The sequence below is a fragment of the Pyxicephalus adspersus genome, chromosome 3 (genome assembly GCF_032062135.1).
Source record: "Pyxicephalus adspersus chromosome 3, UCB_Pads_2.0, whole genome shotgun sequence".
Lineage (NCBI taxonomy): Eukaryota > Metazoa > Chordata > Amphibia > Anura > Pyxicephalidae > Pyxicephalus > Pyxicephalus adspersus.
The window spans coordinates 45,707,757-45,729,265 of NC_092860.1; the positions used below are offsets into that span (position 1 = coordinate 45,707,757).

General features: G+C 35.9%; 1 protein-coding gene across 2 annotated transcripts in view; it reads right to left on the bottom strand.

The window, feature by feature from the left end:
* Positions 1 to 16,494: 16,494 nt before the first annotated feature.
* The window catches only part of LOC140327705 (uncharacterized), a 31,009-nt gene continuing 25,994 nt past the window's right edge, over positions 16,495 to 21,509 (bottom strand). Inside the window, exons 3-6 of one of the 2 annotated variants that reach the window (XM_072407065.1) lie at positions 20,848 to 20,952; positions 18,757 to 18,816; positions 18,609 to 18,674; positions 16,495 to 16,888 (exon numbers count right to left, since the gene is read on the bottom strand). In XM_072407065.1, the coding sequence (XP_072263166.1) occupies positions 16,823 to 16,888; positions 18,609 to 18,674; positions 18,757 to 18,816; positions 20,848 to 20,952 (297 nt within the window). In that variant the 3' untranslated portion in view covers positions 16,495 to 16,822. The remainder of the gene's footprint in view (positions 16,889 to 18,608; positions 18,675 to 18,756; positions 18,817 to 20,847; positions 20,953 to 21,509) is intronic. The other variant, XM_072407066.1, reaches the window with a different exon arrangement.

The following is a 21,509-nucleotide window of genomic DNA, read 5'->3' on the forward strand; positions in this document are numbered from 1 at the left end:
GCAGTGCCACCATAATGTAAGATAACTATGCCATGCTAGGAGCAGGGGGTGTAATGGTGTTACAGGGTATCAAGAGAGAGAAAGTGTGAAAAAATTTTTCCAACATGTTTACACTTTGTACAAAACACTGCATATATATCTGATAAATTAAATCCATATTTTAACCGTTTTTCCAAAGGTTTCCACCAATACAATAGGCCTTGTATCTACATTTCCACTTTTGTGTTGTGTATTTTTCTTGTTATGTTTATTCTGTATACTTTGCTTTTCAAACAATAGTGCAGTCACATTGCCATGCCTATGGCCAGTTTTAGTAATCTTTTGTGTTCTTTAAAACTCATTTTGTCAATCCAGTCTTAGTACATTTAAATATGCATATATAGTATGTAAGATAATAAGCATTTTACCAAACACTTTTCTATTAAACTTTTGTTTGCCCTTTTAGACTGTAACCTCAGTTAGGCATGGCAATCTTCTCCTATTGTCCAAGTATATACCTGTTATGTATGAAGGTTTGTCCTTTGCAGATGGTATTTACTTCTGTGTACTATTTTGTTGTTTTTTGATACAAAATATAGATTTATGTTACTTTTATCTTGTTTGCTTTTATTTGCTAGGAGAAGAGATTTAGGTAACACTTAAGTCCAACCACACTTTTGTACCGATGGGCATAGACCTTTCTTGCATTAGGTAGAGTTAGCCTTCCCTAACACACCCCATATTTAGGCAAGGTTTACAATGCATTTAATGAGAATGTGCTTAATGATATAAATCATCTAATTGATGGGACGTAGCTAGGTTGAATATATTTATAATTATAATTTGCACTTTGCCATTTGGGTGTATCCTAAGTATGCTTGTGGACTACACCTTAAAAATGTAGAGGTAATTATGATTTGGTTTTTGTTTCTCATTGCTCTCAGAGTATGCATTGTTGTGCACATGATCTTATATCTGTAACAAAGATTCTACTTACCTAGTAATGCTTAATAAAAAAAACAGTTCAGACCTGAAATTTGTTATGCATTTTCAGCTCTGACTATTTGTGTTGTTGCCCATTCCATTACTTACCACTGGCCATAGTAAAATAAAATAAAATTTGGACTGATATGAAGCCTAAACATCAAGCTGATTCCAACTACATGTGATTGTGATGTTTTCTCTTTATTAAATGTGTTGAAAATTACTATATTAGGATCGTGCCCTTCCTCTCTCTGCAAATTCTTGGAAGTAAGTTCTGGATTATTATCGTCTGTGGAATAAGCCCCTGACCAACTGAGTATAGAGGGGAACTGCAAAATGCTGTGTCTGACACTTTGGGGTGGATTTATTAAAGTTCTGGAGAGCATACACTTATATCAGTGAAGCTGGGTGACTCAGCAAACCTGAAATGGATCTTTTCCAGGATTGAAAACATTTGCTAACAAATAAAAAATAACTTTAAGGAAATCCATTCCAGGTTTGCTGGATCACCCAGCTTCACTGATTTATTTTCCAGGTACATTAGCCATCCCAGACTTGCTCTCAATTGAGCTTGGGCCTTTGAGAGGTCAGAAACAATCAGTGTACGTGTCATGGCAAAATAAAAAAGAATTGTTTTAATGACCAATATCCTTCTTAGACAATGAGAAGCTAACATCTCCAACATGACCTTATATAGATGAATTAGTGTGGAGCCCCCCGCATTACAAGTAAATTACAAACTGCCCATAACAATGAATATACATATTTTTAGAAGATAGACAAAAGTAAAAAGACATTCAGGGCAGTATATATATCTTATAATGACCAAAAAACAGAAAACTTTTTTAACAATTGAAAAAACATCTGAACATTTAAAACAGGTACATCAATCCAATGAACCATCAATAATTTAGAGCATAGAACAACCTTGTTTCGTGGAAAGTGTCCACGTCTTCAGGAGGAATGGATACTATAAAATCAAAAAACATATTTTTCAAAAAATATTCCACATGACAAATTTTCAATAATAAATTATTTAAAAAAAACATACATCTTACATTTTTCTGATTATACACTTCCCTCATATAAATAGGTTGGACTGGAGGAGGACACAGGAGGACATAAACCTCACCATCCAATTTGGAGCTCATTTTTAAATACGAATATCTCTTGGTTTTAATCTATCTGTGAACAAGATATTTAAATGTTAAAGAAGATTTTTTTTCACCCTTGATTTGTGTTCCTTTAATTTCAAATTTTTTTTTTCACAAAATGACTGAACAAATACATAATAAACAAATAATGTGTGAATATGATCCCTCAAATGCCTGAGGTTCAACCAGCCTTATGGATTAAACAACTGAGCTTTGGACCTGTGATGAAATAGAAAGGGTAACGTATATCTCAGTCGCTTAGGTTTAATTTTGGACGCTAATAGTTTACTTGCTCTATTACCTTGTGCATAATAAGTAGTCCTCGTACGTTGAAAAGCTCTTTCTTGTTTTTCTATAAGCAATAGGCGCAATTCCTGTCTATATCTAAACAATTGTTGGCAAATAGAGGTTGTGATTTTACTTTTATGAATACTCTCTAACTCCCCAATTTTCGCTAGCAACTCACTTATATGTTGCCTTCTTTTTTTACTTTAAACCGCTGAGAGTTGGATCAAAATACCTCTAGCATAGGCTTTATGAGCACACCATAAAAGAGAGGGAGTTACTTCTGGTAACTCATTAAACAGAAAAAATTATTTTAGCTTGTCCAAAATCACATCATTTGTGGAAGCATGTGCAAATAATGACATATTATTCCTCCAAAGATAGGAGCTAGGGTTCTTAATATTTTCATCAATACAAATAGGCACAGGTGCATGTTCGGACCAAGTTATGTTATGGATAGATGAAGATGTCACTTGCCGTAAAGTCAATTTGTCAACCAAAAACAAATCAATTCTCGAGTAAGACTGATGTGGAGCCGAAAAAAAAGTGAAATCTTTCTCAGATGAGTGGAGACATCGCCAAACATCAAAAAGATCCTCCTTTCGTGAAAATAAATTCAGTGTTGGTCTTGTATACTTCTTACGGTTGGAAGTATCAAATGAGACATCAGGAATACAATTGAAATCTCCACACATTATAAGTGAGCCTTCTTGGATTTTCTTAGTCAAAAATTTCAATGAGTAGACATTTGGAGCATATAAAGTTACCAATGTTCTAATTATAATAATAAATTTAACCACCAGAATTATGTAACGTCCCTCCAAATCTATGTCCACTTTTATTAGAGAAAAAGCTATGTTGGATCCTATTGCTATTGTTACTCCTTTTTTCTTCTGCATGGATTTAGAATGAAAAATATGAAGGAAATCCTTGTGAGAAAAATAGGGTAAATTATTTGTCTTGAAATGTGTCTCTTGAATACATAAAATGTGGAATTATGTCTCTTAGCTTCATTCCAGATAGCATGTCTTTTATAGGGACTGTTTAGCCCTTTAGCATTAATAGATAGTATATGGAGTCCCATTGTACAAATATTGTATCTCTGGAGAGGTAGGTGCTTGTCGTACTGTTCTCATATTCATATCGAAGTGTCGGAGTAAAGCTTCCTTTTCATCTCTAACTAGAAGTAGAGTGTAAAAGTCATTGTAAATAAAACTTAAAATAAAAAATAGAATTGGAAACCAATAAACCTTAACCTTTAAGGAGAAATAAAAAAAAACAATCCATAATGGATTCATAGAGCAGTATCTTACTGCACATCTTGTGTGTGGGGTAACTAGAGCGGGGTAATGGACTCCAGATGATAGGCATTCTATTGCAACTTTTATTCAGAGCAAACATAATACTCAAGATAGTTTCCATTCCAGGGAAAGACGACCAGGATTTTGACCAGATCTGGATACTTGAGGGTGAGCGACTGGTTGAATGCCCCAGCTTTCAAGAAGTTCAAAGCCCTGTTGAGGGTTCTTTATGGTGTAATTGTATCCAATGCGCGAAACAAGGTTTCACAGGGAACCCCCATCTATATTGAATATGGTGTTCCCTCAATGCTAAGGTTACAGATATAAATTTTTTCCTTGCCATGATTGTAGATTGAGAGAAATCCGAGAATAGAGTGACATTAGTGTACGGATCTGGTAACTTAGGTTCTTGCCTAGACATGGTCATTAGTTGTTCTTTAATATGAAAAAAATGAATATGTGCTAGAACATCTCTAGGTATTTTCTCAGGGAGATGCGCAGGTTTAGGAAGCCTATGCGTTCTGTCGATCAATAGCTCAAATGGTGCTGCTCCTGGTATTAATTTTAAAACTAACTGAGATAAATAACTACACAATTCAGATGGAGGAATATTTTCAGGAATTCCCCTAAACTTTATAATTTTTTTTCTCGCCTGGTCTTCCATATTGGTCAACTTTTGCTGAACTTGTTGTAAGGTATCTTGCATATCGGTAAATTAATCTACAAGCTCATTATGTGCTTCTGCATAATCTCCCATTTATGCTCTATATGATCGACTCTGTCCCCTATTTTATGTACATCACTCTTAAGTTGGTGAAAGAGCGTTAAAAAATCTTGGTGCAGAGAACTACGCAAGGAAACTAACATTTGTTTAAGTGTAGTATCCGAGACCGGGCAATCGGAGGTGGGAAAAGTCCCTATAGGATCAGTAATTTCTATTTCTTCCAATATGGGAAATATAGCTGGGCTTACCCTATTCTCGGTGTCATCGGGAATCAACAGTTTCAGTTTGGCTTTAGCTGGACTTGCATTTGAAGAAAAAGAGCAAGATGTGGTGTCCGATCCACCCTCTTTCCCCATTGACACAGCTCCTTCAGTGTGTTCAGTGAGAGTGGCTGCGTTCTTGTTATGTCTGGAGACACGCCTACCAGCGCCATCTTGGCTTGTCTGATCCGCTGCATCGAAGAATTTTGTAAGTTTCCGTGGTGTAGACCCAGTTTTACGCTTGCCCATGGCTGCAGGAGACTGCCCAGCGTATCAGGTACAAGTGGAAGCTGAAGAAAGTGCTTAATAATAGTCGCTAAATAGCCCGGTGTCCGGTCCCGCTACAGAGCCTTAAGCGGAAGCTACCATCCGCCACCGCTTCTGGCCATGCCCCCTCAACCAGCCTTATGGATGTTTTCAATCTTTAATCCATTAAAGAAAATTACCTAAGTGCCACCTTAAAGCAACTAAAAAAAACTAATTGTATTTAAACCCCAATGTGTATAAAATAAACCATAGGGAACCACCATGTGCCAACAAACTAAATGTAATAATCAAACTAGTGAACTTGCACCACATTTACTATACACCTAGTATATAGTTACCTCTCTTCACATTGAGTTAACAGCATATATTAGTACCTCTCTGGGAATCAAAAACAACCCATGCTGCTATTCGATCTTCAGGATATTTAATTAATGACCACTCATCCAAAATTCTAAAATAGATATTTATATTTATCCAAATCAAAGTCAATCTCAAGACTTCACATATAAGTAATTTATCTGCGAATTCAGACAAACAGTTTCCCTAATTCCACCACGTATTTAGATAATAATCCTATACTTACAAGCTAAAGATCTATTCATTCTATGTTGCCAGAAACCGAAAAGATGAAACTTCACCTCACATAGACGTTCTCCTAATGGAGAGGCCATGTGCCTCCATGTCCTGACTCCTCTTATCTCCACACTGAATGATGGCGTCCCTCGTGGCCTGTGTATGATGGCACAGTGCTTCTGCTCTTTGTGCAGGTTGCTGATGCCATTATTACTATGGGAAAAAGCTGGTACCCAGCAGAGCAGCACGGCATCCAATTTAGGAACCGCATCCCTACAAGGGTTAAAGTCCCAAACACAGAGGCTAGAAGGGGATTTCTCTCCAGCTACGTGAGAGGGGCTTTGTACCCCACTGGGCACAGGAAGCAATTATGTTAATAAATATTAAATTCATTTTGAACATAGCACTCAGTATTATGATTAGTATATATTCAATTTTTTATTATATAAATGAAATAAAATTTATTTGTAAAGGAAAAAATTTTTATAGTATGCATTCCTCCTGAAGATGTGGATGTGTTCCATGAAACGTGAAGAGGTTGTTATATGCTCTAAATTATTGATAGTTCATTGGATTGATGTACCTGTTTTAATTGTTTATATTAAAAAGAGATGTTTTTTAAATTGTTTTTTGGTCAGATATAAGATATATATACTGCCGTGAAAGTCCATTTACCTTTGTCTATCCTTTAAATCTCCAACATGATCTTGGGGAAAAAAGTGGCTAATGATAAGTAAAAGGCAAATAGGAATTGAAAGAAAAGTATCCGGTCACCCAATCTTACCCAATCTGAGGGAAAAACATTATGCATTTTGTAAACTGGAAGAAGGAGATATGTGATATGATTTTATTTTTTTTATGAACATGTGATTAAAATATTAAGGACTGAAAATAACCCAGAAAATTGTAAAAGCTACCCGTTCAACCAAGTGTATTTAACCATTAAATTAAAACCAATATGTATTTAAATATGTTCATTGGGTATGCATGCATACGAAAACACAGATTTCACCACACATGTATCACTAAGCACACTGGAGTAAGAGCATTACGTTGAGAACCAAAGCTCTGTGTTAATTTTAAATGAAAGATCTCTAAAGGCTTTAATGCTTTGCCTATGGGCAATTTTTGGAACAGTAGTACAGTAGTTTCTCACCATTTCATGAGCATACATTTTCAAGCATGACATATATTTATCTTTATACTTGGCACAACCTTTTTTTTAAAATTTTACAAAGAATTGTGGATTGTATTGTGTTTTAGTACAATAAAATTATTTTTGGTGTGCATTTGCTAAACGTTTTGGTTTGATAAACAGAAGTGCAAATACTGTGTGATGTAAAATAATCAAACTATCGAAAAGAACAGTGGTCCCCAACCCCCGAGCTGTGGACCGGTGCCAGTCTTTGGCTGGTGAGTTGTGCTGGCGGCCCTCCTTACACTGCTCTAAGGCTAGTGACATTCCCAGTAGCCACCTGACAGGACACTGCTGTCACAAAGGTTGGGGACCACTGGAATAGAGAAGTCAATGGGCTTTCAACCTGACTGACTAAACTGGAATGTTACTACTATATGCAAGCCAAACAGATTGTAAAAAAAATCCAACCCCTACCCTGTAACATCAAGATTTAGGACATTTCCAAGCATGTAATTTAAAGAAATTTTAAATGTGATCTTTAAAGATGCATTAACGGGATTTACTGTTTAGTATTTTAAACTTTTTTTGCATTGGTACAAACCTCTTTAAATGAACTGTTTTTATTCCTCATGCCTTTTAATGGCAATGGTTTGCCTATTAGCCTCCTGAAATTGCCAGAATTTCAAAAAGGACTCATCCCTTTAAATTTAAGTGGATTAACTGATAAGTTTCACTGTATCATATAGATTTATTCAACCCTTTGCTATGTAAAATTGGGCAGATTTATCACCCATTACAAAAATGGCCATAAATCTGCCTAAAATAACTGACATAGTTTACACTCTAGTGAAATTTATTGGCAACAGACACATACAGAAGACTGGAATTTCTGGTTGTGAATAATTATTTGCAAAAGGTTGTAACAATTACTGAAGATTTAGGGCTTGGGAGTAATGAGCAAATGGCATGATTGTTTAATGTAAAATAATTATAATACATTTAAATTAATAAATAAATAGTTAATAAAATAAATATAGGCCTTACAATAAATTTAGGAGCATTGTTCTAAAGAAGATCATGATATTAGCAACACTGAAACAGCAAATCAAAGAAACTGAAACAGCAAGTTCAAATTGCAAAATTGTACGTGAATCATAAAAAATAAAATGTTGTTATGGATATTTAATATTTGGGGATTAGTCCCGTTTGGGGACTTACACTGCAGCCCTGGTTCAAAAACATCCCGCGTATGAGCTTTTGACAGCTGGCAGAAGTGAGCAGTGCTAGTACCACTTACTGCAGCCTCATATTCATTCCTTGGGGGTGCTGCAGCGGGACAATGGCTTCTCCCCATGCAACAGCATTTCCTGGTGTGAGGAAGTGATAAGACATATTAGGGGCCCTCAAAACATTTCTGTACTTTTATATTTTTGTTGGAAACTGAGGAAGGGAGGAGTAGTTAGTTGTATCTGAGAGTATCATGTGACTAGTATGTCTGACAAGCTGGCTCACCTTCCAGTTTAGTATAAAAGATGTCACGCTGTTATGAAGATAGTTGTGTAAAAAATTGCAAGAAAGAGGAACATCGTTCTGTTATACCTTTTTTGTGTTGTTGCAAATCAATGTTGGCCCCCACACTGCAGCTCCGTCATTTTTTAATTAATTATTATAATACCAAATATACACTTATTTACAAAAATAAATCCCCGGCTCGAATTAAGTTTAATTGGTTGATATTTAGTGGAACTGCCATGCAGGTAAAAGTTTTCCTGCTTAGTGACAAACTGCTTAATAAATGTGCTGCCACATGAGAGTGCTATAGAACAGAAAGAATGTTCCGCTTCATAAAAATCATTGTTACCCCTGTTGAGGATCAATTTAATTAAAACACTTCGAGACAGATAGACATTTCTTACCTTTACTAGTAGTTGTTTCTTAATATTTTCCACATGAAATTTGTGAGCAAAAAACAATTTATCGATTTTATATTTTAAAGGGTAAGTATTTTCCTATTATTTACCATTTTTCACATTCTCAATATGGAGTAAACCCGCAGTTCTATGTTGACAAGACAGTATAAGGAAAGTAAAGGGACTGGTGAATCAATAAAACTATCAGACTGTTTCCCAGCATAAGATGAAACCTTTAGCAGACATAGTCTGTGTGGAGAATGCTATGAACTTTGGAGGTATGTCTGCAGGACATTGCGCTACTTTTGAGAAAATTTTTCTGCAAACTGACAATTGTAAGTACTAGCCATGAAAATTCTGTGCATGATTATAGCTTCGAAGTTTAATCTTCAACAAGTGAAATGCATGCTCGATTAGGTTCAGATCAGGTGACTGACTTGGCCATTCATGAATATTCCATTTCTTTGCTTTAACCACCCGGGCGTTTAACCCGACCTTGGTTTGGGGTAAAAACACTTGCAGAAAGTGTTAAACCCGAACTTTTCTCAGGTGGTTAAAAGGCGTCTCTTATCTGGTGCCGCTGTGATCATCCCGTGTTCTCTTGTTCTATCCGAGTTCTCCAGCGTCGTTCTCCAGCGTCCATCTCCCTCTCCAGCGTCCATCTCCCTCTCCAGCGTCGGGTGCCTATCTTCTCCATCGGCTTCTTCTTCCCTTGGTGTTGGTGTGTACGTCGGCCCGTGATGACATCGTCGGCGCGTGTGCCCATCAGCGGGAAATTCAATTTCAAACTCTGATTTTGTATTGGATTGAATACAAACTCCTGTATCCAATCCAATACAAAATAATAGAAAATAAATACAAAGTAAATACCTTGGAAATTCAATTTTTCAATGCAAATGCAAAAAATGTAACACTTTTTGCATGGAAGTTCGGAAAGAATTAGAACACCCGGCGTTCGTGTACGCGTCCCTCAGCGATTCCTGATGATGTCAGTGCATGCGCCCGTCGACTGGGGTCGTAGCGGTAAATTCAAATATTTTGTATTGGATTCAATACAAAGTCCTGTATCCAATCCAATACAAAATATATTTATGTGGTTTTGTCTATAGGTATGTGACGTTGGACTCTGTTTTAAAATTTACCACACTAGGGAGGTGTTTTAGAAAAATATATTACTATGCAGTATACAGAATTATTGCATTTTCTGTGCACGGGGGCCACAACCTGGCAGTTGCCCACAGTGGAACATCCCAACCTCTAGAGGCTCTGGTGATGATCGGGCAGCTGCTTAGACTCTGCACCCTGTGCATGTCTCTATCAATTGAGCTGGTGACAAGAGGGTCCACCCTCCTGCCTTGCAGCTACCGTGACAGGTTGATCTTGGTTTCATCTGTCCAAAGAATGTTTTTCCAGAACTGTGCTGGCTTTTTATCATTTTTTGAGCATAGTCCAATCTAGCCTTTCTATTCTTGAGGCTTATAAGTGGCTTGCACCTTGCAGTGCACTCTCTGTATTTACTTTCATGCAGTCTTCTCTTTATGGTAGACTTAGATATTGATACGCCGACTTCCTGGAGAGTGTTGTTCACTTGGTTGGCTGATGTGAAGGGGTTTCTCTTCACCATGGAAATGATTCTGCGATCATCCACCACTGTTGTCTTCCGTGGACGTCCAGGTCTTTTGGTGTTGCTGAGTTCACCAGTGCTTTGTTTCTTTCCTACGATGTACTAAACTGTAGATTTTGCCACTCCTAATATTGTAGCAATTTCTTGGATGTGTTTTTTCTGTTTTTGCAGCTTAAGGATGGCTTGTTTCACCTGCATGGAGAGCTCAACTCCAATCAACTCCAGGCCTTTTATCTGCTTAATTGACAATCACATAACAAAGGAATTGCCCACAGCAGCCCATGAAATAGCCTTTGAGTCAATTGTCCAATTACTTTTGAGCCGCTGAAAGTCATTGTGTAAAAAAAGGCTTTAGTTCCTCACATTTTTATGCAATATTTTTGTTCAACCCACTGAATTAAAGCTGAAAGTCTGCAGTTCATCTGCATCTGAGTGGTTTCATTTAAAATTAATTGTGGTAATGTACAGAACCAAAATTAGAAAAAAGTCGTCTCTGTCTAAAATTTTATGGACCTAACTTAGCTTTTATTTTTAAAGTGACATTTTTTGATTTTACAATTTGGTGAAAAATGTTTTTCTTTGTCCTTATCAGTTTAATATGCATGATTGGCAACATTTTTATTTTTAATTCTGTAGCTTCATTTACAAAGACTAAAATACTTCATTACAAACTCCAGAGGGCAGCAACCCCACAACAATCTCTAGTTATCATACATCTCATTTGATGTATGTGTCAATAATTATGAAGCTATCTCTGCTGAAAAATATATGCACCTGAAGTCTCCACAGTCACTACATTAAGCACTTTGGGGAAAACTTGTCTAGTAATTGAATTAGTGATCTTGAAGTGTTAGGAACAAGATAAACTTTCCTGAACTTAATAAACAGAAAAACAAGATGTATCTTATTATCAGTAAATGACAAGAACCTGTGAAAGAAAACAGCAGTTAAGCATGTCTGCCTAACCATGTGGATCAAATGCATATTATCATGTGCATGGGCTTGTAAGCTAGCAAAATGCTGGTTTGTTGAATCACTTGATAACACCACAATAAGTGAATATGTCACAGCCAAACAAACAAAGAACTGTTATACCCCCACCTAACCTAATTTATTTAATAACTTTATTGCCCCCTTCACACAGATTCCACTATTCATATTAAGAACCACACTTACTCCACAACTTTGACATTAGAGTCCTTTTTTACATTTACAACCAACAATTTGATGAAGTGACAATGACAAACAGTGAGGTAAAAGTATTTGTAACTCAGTCCCACTTGAGATTGCTATTGGCAAGACATTTAAATCAACCAATTTGTATCACTAATATTATTGTTATTATTAAAAATTTCAGCTTGTGAATACACTATTCATTTTTGAGAAAACAAGCATTTAAAAGGTATAGTTGGTGACTATGGCACCGCTTGCACACTCCTTGGACCACAAAGAGAGAGAGAAAGTGATTGTTTTTTTTTTAAATATATATTTATTAAAGGTAATAAAGTGAGACATACAACCAATACAAAACAATACCAATAATGTGCATTTCAACACAGGAGAACAGAAGAGAAGACAAAAGAACAAACATGCATAATAAGAGTGACTGGTAAATGTCAGAGTTCAAATATAAGGAGTGCACACAACAAGATACGCCAGTCTGTGCAAAATCAAATATAATTGTACATTCAACATAGCTCAATTATACCAACAAAGATCTGCGAATGTACAAATCGTAAAATTGCCATTAGGCATGGAGCATCAATTCAGCACCCTTTACACCATACCATCAGATACATCATACCGGGGTTATAGAAAACTTCTTTCACTAAACCCACAGTGCTAGGAAGACATGTTATACAAAAAATAGAACAAAGATATAGAAAGTCAGGGATGAGAACAACACAGAGCTAGCATGGGAAGGAAGGAGGAGAGAGTGGGTCCTGATCGTAACACAAAATCACACTTTCCCCTACTGACAAATCTCCTGCATAGAGTTTCACCAACTAAATCTATTACAAAACTATTATTAATTATTACATTTATGGGCCTGAAAGACTACATATGAGTCTCAAATGGCACAGATCACAAAAAACTTGTCTAACCGGTTCGTCAGTTGTTCCATTAATTGTAAATCTTTAAATGTTTTGAGCAAGGCAAGGAGCGATGGGAAGGGCAATTTCCAGTTTTTGGCAATAAGGTATCTTGCAGCTGTTAGGATGTTACTGACTAGTTGCTTCCTGGGTTTAAAAAAATCCCGGATGGGTAAGCCAAGTAGATGAGTCAATGGGCCTGATTTATTAAATCTCTCCAAGACTGGAGAGAATACACTTTCATCAGTTAACCTGGGCAATCCAGCAAATCTTGAAAGGATTTTTTCAAAGTCATTTGCTGTTTGCTAGCAAATGTTTTTAATTCTGGTCCAGATCCATTCCAGATTTGCTGGATCACCTACCTTCACTGATGAAAGTGTATCTTCTCCAGCCTTGGAGAGCTTTTTATAAATCAAGCCCAATAAGTCTAAAATAATAGAGACCCCCAGCATCTTATTGAGAAAGTTATTGACCACACACCATTAGAGTGGCAGGAAAATAAATTAAGATTTTTTTTTGCCAATTTGCAGGTCTGCACCACCAGCATAGATTGCGTGTGGAGAGGAATATCACATGCAAGACATCTGGAGTAAAGTACCAGTGCATTAAAATTTTTTAAGTATGTATCTTTGTAACTGTACAGTATGAGTCTTTCTGTGCTTGCTAGCAAATGATCCTACATAAATCCTGAGGAAGTTTCCTTGATTTTCCATTTTTGAATATAGGAGTGCTTTAGGATGGGGTAACAGACTCAGTTTGTAATACTTGATATATCCCAGATATCAAGCCCCTTCCTGCACAAATCCTGTTGAAAGAGGTAAGTGCAGGAAAAAACATAATTTTGGTCAATGACTGAGCATAGTGTCTAATCTGCACGTAACTATAGAAGGACTTGTGATGAACGTCAAATTTCTGTTGGACCTCTGAAAACTACTGCAGTCAATGGGTACAGGGATGAACTATATGCCCAAAATAAAAGAATGAACAAGCCTGCTATGACCTGATTATGTGGGGTGTACTGCTGTCTGGAATCTTTGGAATGTATAAGAAGGAGGTAAATAGGGAGGCCATGGAAGTTAGGTTATATTTACTTTTACAGTGTAACCAAACATGTGATACCTGAGTTAGAAGTATGTTGTTCAAGTAAAAGAATAAAATTAATTTTTTTTGGTAGATACCCCAGGTATGTCTGGGTGCTGCAGAATCACTGCCGCTGAGGATTTAATGCATAGGGCAAGCAATAGGGGAAACAGCGGGCTGCCCTGTCTAGTGACATTACGAATAGAAAAAGTAGGGGGACTAGCATGGAAGGGGTTAACTTCCTCTGGTAATTTTTCCAATAAGAGTATTAGAAAAATTGCATCCATGAAGGGGCCCATTGTCCCCGCCAACTGCAAAATCTGATGCAAGAAGGCCCGCCTAAGTGGGCGGAATGCCTTCTCTGCATTGTGGATTAGAATTTTTGCCCTAGTCTCAAAATTTTTAAGCAGGTCAATGATATCAATGGTGCGTCTTGTGTTATCTCTTTCCTGGCATGCTGCAATAAACCCAGAGTTGAGTAGTGCTATTGGGCGGTAGTTTTGGTTGCAGATTTTGGAGATCTTAGCCTGGTTTAATAGTCCCAAATTTGATAGTGTTTACATTTTTGTAATGCACCACTGTGTATTCCCTGCACAATTACCAACATTTAGCAGTGGGCTAACATTATCCATCATTGGGTCATCAAGTTTGGCAAATGAGAAACATTAAAACAGGCATGTGCCAATGTGCTTTATGATGTTGATATTCCATATAAAGTAGATACATACTTAGTCAATAAAGAGTTACAAGATGTTGCAGATCAGCTCAGCTCTTAAAATCACCCACAACCTCAGCTGTGTTTAGTAAAAGATTTCTTCTGCAAGTCATGCAAACCGTCCTCCTCCAAGCCTCCATCCTGCACACAAGACAGCTAGGAAACCCCATTCATATCTAGAAGTCGTTCATATGTTGGATGTCCTTAACTCGGGACTACCTGTATAGGCCACTCCTCCCTATTTATTGAAGGTTCTAGTCCTTATAATGAGAAAACAAGCAGATGATACAATTTACTCTAGGTTACAGCAAGGGATGGTGGTGTCATATGTGTGAATAATTTAAACAATGTTTGGTTAGCATTTTATGACCTTTTCCCATTCTACATCAATATTTTTAAAGTGTTTGCTTTTTATAAATATTTTTAATTTTTTGTGTTATTTGTTTATTCCTAATCTACTGTTTATACTCCATTATAAGCCAATCCAAATACAAAGCACTAAAGGAATATATTAATTTTAGAGAAAACCTGCTTTGACTCATGTATAAACCTAGGGCACAAAATGCCATCAATGCTAACATTTAAAATAACATTTAATAGAAATGCCATTACTATAAATGTAAATAAATTTATCCATGGTATGTTACTTTTGAACATTTTTTTTAAATAGGGAAAAAAATTAAAGTGACATGGGCTTAATTTTTTTATATTGTGTCCCCCCCCCCTTTTTTTTTCAGGTTTAAGTATTTTTTACTTTTGAGTTGGTTATGATGGGGCACCTGCTCTTAAAAGATCTTTTGTGCAATACTGTTGGTCGCCAGTAGATAGTGCCCCTTATGTAATGTGTGTAACAAACGCGTGTCTCTGACAGAAAGAGTTTGTTACACTGAGACACAGCACCATCTAGTGGTATCACCCTATTAAAAATCAAGATTCTTATTTTATAAATTTATAACTTCAATTTATAGAAAATATTTTATAAATACAGTATGTCTCTTGAAATAAATAAATTAAACATTCATGGTAGCAGTAACAGCAATAAATGTCACTTGAAATAAATTCAACTTGTATGGTAGCAGTAACAGTAATAAAATTGACCAAACTCAAATAAACCAAAAGAACAGAAAAATCACCAAATTTGTGGATTTTAAGAATAAAACAAATCTCTTGCGGTGGACCTACTTCCTTACTACTTGAGTTAATGGCTTATTTTTACCTAGAGTACTAGATTTATTAGGACTCATGTACTATGTTGTTGCTACCATAGCAGTAAGCACTCTCCTCCTCTGTTTGCCTTTTTATTTTGCGAGGAGTGCCTTGGCATTCTCACTTTTAATGCAGAGCTAATATTCCTGCATTGCAGGAAACAACACCAAAAGCCTGCCACTGTTTGAGCCTAAAGTTATTTACAGTTTTTACCTCTAGGTATGGGTACTTTTTAAAGTGTTACTAAACTCACTTCCACTCGCTCCTTTGTCGGAAACAACAACTACACCGGTCACTGGGTTTGGGATCTTCAGTTACCTTAATTGGCCAGGCCCAAATGACATAAGTCACGCTCATGCAAAGGGCATTTTTACATTACCCCATGGATAAGACAGTGTACATTCTAGAAAAGTTTGCAAACAAACAAGTATGTTTGTTTTATTGACAAATAGATATACTTTGCTGATGAAAGGACAGAAAGGATTAAAAAAGGTTAATGCTAATTACTTTGGGGAAAATCCTTTTGGAAAAGGTAAGTTTAGGAACCTGTTTTAGGTGCGTTTGGCAGTGTTTGGGAGAATATACTTAAAGCAATTATTTCTAGTTATACATAGGCAACTTATCACATTGTTATTATTAAAATTCATATGTTTACAAGTAAAATCACAATGATTATTTTCTATTATACACAACCAGTTTTTCCCTGTTCTGTAAAAAATGCCTATTTTCTCAGCACAGTTAGAGGTGAACTGATCAGAAAAATAGATTTAGACTACCCACATGCTGTAAAAGAAACATTTTCAAGTAAAATTTAAAAAAAAATTTTAATATAAATTTTGGATGTGTGACATGGAATTTTCAAACCTTGGTTGGACTTCTTGACATATCTTACCGGATTCCATCAGACTCACATCTAATTATAAGTGTAACATACCTGCACTATGCATATCCTTGAAAAAAGGACATTACTCCAAAAATGCATAACATAATTTCTAATGGATGTAAAATGTATCTGTAATCTGCATTCCCTGTATATTGGTATGCACCAGCAAAAACAGTGTTGTTCTATTGTTATTCAAAATTATATTTTAGGTAATATATTATGTTTTTAGAACAAATGTTTTCATAGCACGCATAGAAAATCATGTTTTAAACTGGTAAAAAAATGCACTAGCCTAAATGCAAAATGTTTTTCTATTTAATTTCCAACTTTAAGAAATGCACCAACATTTTACTTTAACAAATAAAGGTTGTCTCTTTGATTCTGCTTTTAAAAAAGGTTTATTGGGTAAAACAGATGCACTTTTTTCTTAATATTTTTATTGACATTTGCAAGCAACCTTGAAAACATGCTCTAGGTATTGAGTTTTTTTTTTAAAGATGATGTAGGTTTTCCTCTCTTGAAGACTCAAAAAGGAAGAAAAAAAATGATTTACATCTTTTTTTTGTTTGTTTTTTTTTACTACTTTTTGCATCACAACCACTTATATATGCTTGACCATATTCATTTATATATGCTGAAATCTTTGCTAGTTAGAGAGGTCTTGTATCCTTTTTTCTACTGTGAGTTTGTCAGCTCCCGTTATACGATCAGCCTGAAAGTAAAGTAACAAAAAGAAAGGGGGTTTAAGTATTAAAAAACAAAACAAAAAAGTAGCTATATAATTTATTAAAATGTGCTCTAACAGATCTATCAAACATGTTAGTACAAATGTGGTGGGTTAACTGGTATTGCGTTTACATCTCTAACATGAGCCTGGGGCAAACCATCCTGTGATGCTATAACTAAGAAGGTGGCCTATAGAAAGATCTATGTGAATGCCATCTAATGAGATATTGGTCCTTAAACCGTGAATTCATGCTTTTCTACAGTAAAACAACTTCACACTAAATGTCCTAATACTTTTTTAAAATAAATAAATACTTTTTGGTATATTTTAGCCTTATCTAAAGTCTTATATAGGTATACAGGCCCATCTCGTGTGCTTAAATAATTCACTCTGATTTCACTGCACACTGTGAGTTTCAGCAATTCAGATAGAACCCATGTCATTCCCTGGCCAGACGTTGTCCAGCATCATCTAACCCTTTTCACTGCAGCCTGACTGTCCCTGACTTTTCATTTTATTTTTTAAGCATGAATCCCCAGCATTGATATGGACATTGCCTAGAGCAAGTATTGAAAAGACAGGCAAACAGAGTTTTTTTTGGCTGCTATATTCTATTCTTCTTTTTCTCATTACCTAGAGCATTCTACATATACAGACTGTTTAGTTCCCAGTACTCAAGATCATCCACTCATAAACCCATATAGATATTTCCACAACTCCCCTCAGAAGCGAGCCCTTTGACTGCATCAGGGCTGAGGACTCCTAAGAGGACTAGGGAGGCCAGATTCTGTGTCTTTAAGTTTTAAAGAAGCTAGGTACAGCAACCTGATGTAATGGATACAGAAAGGTTTCATTCAACAATTAAGTCAGTATGTTGAAGAATGAAGGAAAAGCAAAGTAAAAGCAAATAAATAATAATAATTTTTATAATAATAATAATTTCAGCATATTGCAGTTTTTGGAATACAGAGATTTTGCACCAAACCTAAAAAAACATAAAAAAAAAGAAAAAAAACTAAAAATATGTATAAACAATACATACAATAGCTAAAATAATTGAAATACCTTCAATAGGTAGGACTTTCACATCATTTTTCACAGTACTATTATACTGCTTCTTCAGGAAAGAAACGGACAGACTTTCCTGAGGAAGAGGTAGTATAGTATTGCCAATTTTGTTGAAAAAGTCCTACTTATTCTACTTTACTATTTCCTTTGAACTTTTATACATTTTCTGTACATATCTATTATGGATTACTATGTACTTAGCACATGGTACACGTACAATGTTTTGTCTATGGGTATTTGGGATTGGCTTTTTGATTAGCACTCCTTAAGCTTCTATACTACTTTTTTTTTGCAATATGTATAGATAAACAATGAACATATATTGAGGTGTTCTGGAGCTTCCATTGAAGGCTGGCTTTGAAGATACCTTTGTATTTGTTTTATTATCATATAGCATTATTCTATATAAGCACCAGCAGATGGGGGTCTTAACTTGCTTTAAGCCAAGCAGAGTCATATCTGTGGAACTGAAAGTCTGTGAAAAATAAAGACAGAACTAACTGTATTGTTGCATTATAGTTCACATTGTAACATTCTAGCTGGTAAAAAACCCCCACATATGGATAACAAAATGACAACAAAAGAAAAAAAAAGGAACATAAATCATAAACATATATAACACTGTATGTTTACTTACCACCGATTCATTCTTAATGAAGCAAAAAGTTGGTACTGCTGTGATATTAAAATTACTCACAAATTCCTAATAAAACATAAAATATTGTTAGAAAAAACTTCAAAAAAGAAAGACAAGAAAGACAAAAATATCTTTATAAAGCAATTACCGGTGTTTCTCTAACATCAATTCGAACAAAAATCACAAGAGTATATTGCTGGGCCAGCTTCTGCAAAAAAAAAGATAAAATAAAATTTCATTAAACTTTTAACATCTAATTATTGTTTCAAACGTGTTCTTTTTTTTATTTCAATTAATTCCTGTAGTTCTCATAAATAATACCCTAACAATCATACCGGAGAGATCCATATTCAGGAGTATGTTATCCCTTTTATGCTCCTGTGCCATCACCCTGTAACATATGCCCTTGGTTGAGACTACAAGCCATCTTGCAAAAACACATTTGGCCTGATTTATGAAAGCTCTCCAAGGCTGGAGAGGATACACTTTCATAAGAGAAGCTAGGAGATCCAGCAAACCTAGAATGGATTTGGTCTAGGGTTCAATAGGCTTGCTGGCAAATAGCAAATTACTTTGATGAAATCTATTCTAGGTTTGCTGGATCACCTAGCTTCGCTGATGAAAGTATGATGATACTCTCCAGCCTTGAAGAGATTGAATAAATCAGCCTCATTGTGCAGGACTAGCGCACCATTGTCTCAATCTGTAGGCTGGTCTAGAACATGAATGTGCTGCTGACACTAGGTGGGAAGGAAAGAAATGAGATATTTAGCAAGACTGAGATGAAAAAAACATGTCAGTTATTCATGATTTACTGTGCTTTAGGGCAATACCTGTCATCAATTTAAGGTTTACATCTACTTTACCTCCATTTCATCTCACATTACAAATTAGAATCCTCCTTGTAAATTCTTGTAAAGAATATATTGTGGTAAAATAAAGTATGTGATACCAAATTTGGAAGATATTTTGCATCATATACCCCAACTTTCCCTGGAAAAAGGATTAGATGGCCTGGATAAGACTGCTAGTAATTGCAGTGCTGCGGAATTTCAGCTCTTTATTTAAGATCCAGACCCAGAAAAAAGTACCAGGAACTCATCATTTGCCCAGCCCAGAAATTGAGGAACCTTGCTCATAATAAAAAGTTACCTGCCTTTAGGTCAAGGGGATATTGCAGCCTGAGGCCAGGTGTGGCTCAGGAAGTGTGCAGCCTGTGTGCTAGGAGAGCCCAGGGGTCTCCTAAAGTTGTGGGACTGATAGCCTCCTGGCTCTTTAAATTGTTGTGTTTTTTGCTTGTTATGTTGTAATCCTTGATCCCCTGCAAGGGTAAACCCTGGGAGTTAATTTCTATTGCTTTTTTGAATTTGAACTGGAGCCTGAATATACCTCTCTGCAGCTAGTGCATTTATTGCTAATCTCCCACAATATATTAGGGTCCTCTTTTTCCCAGGCTGTAACCCTGGACTCCAGGAGGTAGCTGGAGACTGTCGGTTGAGCTAGGGAGTGACAACATATTGTTAACCACTCTATATGGTTGCAGTCAAGTTTCCTGCATGATGTTGCATAACTTATTCCTTGTAACCTCTAGAATGGTTTTCTGCAAATCATGCAGCTCTGCCAATCATTTGCAGAAGTGTTCAGTAAGAGTACAGCCATCCGATCACTTCAAAACCCTGGTGGTACATCTTTTATTTGGTACTCCTTCCCTGTGTAGTCACTCACCCCTCCTGGTGCCTGGATTTACCTTTCTCTACTTGCCAAAGGGAAACCTGAATTGATCTAAGAGGAGCTCAAGACAAATGGAAGAGAAGAGGGAACTCATATTACCAATCTTCTCAGTAGTGATTGGCAAACTCACCCAACAGGATGAGTGCACAGGTATATATATATATATATATATATATATATATATATATATATATATATATATAAATATATTGACGTTTGCCTTTTTGCTTAAACATGCTAGGACAAGATAACTCCCCAAGTTGCTTATTGGAAGGACACATATAATTTGACTTTTTTCACCTTGATGACATGCTTGCATTGTAATCCAGTCAATGCAATGTTCTGCTATATTGCTTACACTTACACTTTTTTCTGCATTAGGTAGCAATGGCCTTCCAATTTGATAGTGTGCATTGTACCTTATGCACACTAGTCAGATGGGGTAAATTCTGCATATAAGTGTCTGCTGCTAACTCATGGTGTTAAAATACATTTTTGTAGTACTCACCTCCATTTCTGGCATTGCCCTTTTGCAATGACCGCAGTTTTTGTCCATAAAAATGACCACCACGAGTTTATTACCGGCCTGGTGACAAACCTGCTGTAGCCTTTGCTAAAATAAAAAGAAAACTGTTACAGTTATGTTAAAAGTTATGAAAAGTCTGGATTCTAGAAAAATATTGTGTGTAAGGAGACTGACCCTACAGTCAATATAAAAAATATGTATATAAAAATATATGTGTAAACTCCAAAAACTATACATATTCATAATAATAATAATAATAATAATATAGGATTTTTAAAACAATGTTATGAATGTTTTGTTTGTAACTGAGTCAAGTTAAAGTGTTTTAATCTGTTTTCAACAGGTCCAGAACAATGATAAATTGACTTGCAGCCTCACCTGGTGATAGAATTTGGTATCACAGAACAAAAACTGATTCTATAGGGACTAATTCTGGATGGTTTGAATTTTGTCCTCCAAACAGTGGGTCTGATTTAATAAAACTCTCCAAAGTTGGAGAAGATACACTTTCATCAGTGAACCTGGGTAATCCAGCAAACCTGGAATGTATTTCTTAAAAGTCATTTGAAAGCAAATGTTTTCAATACTGGACTAGATTCATTCCAGGTTTGCTAGACCACCCAGGTTCACAGATGAAAGTGTCT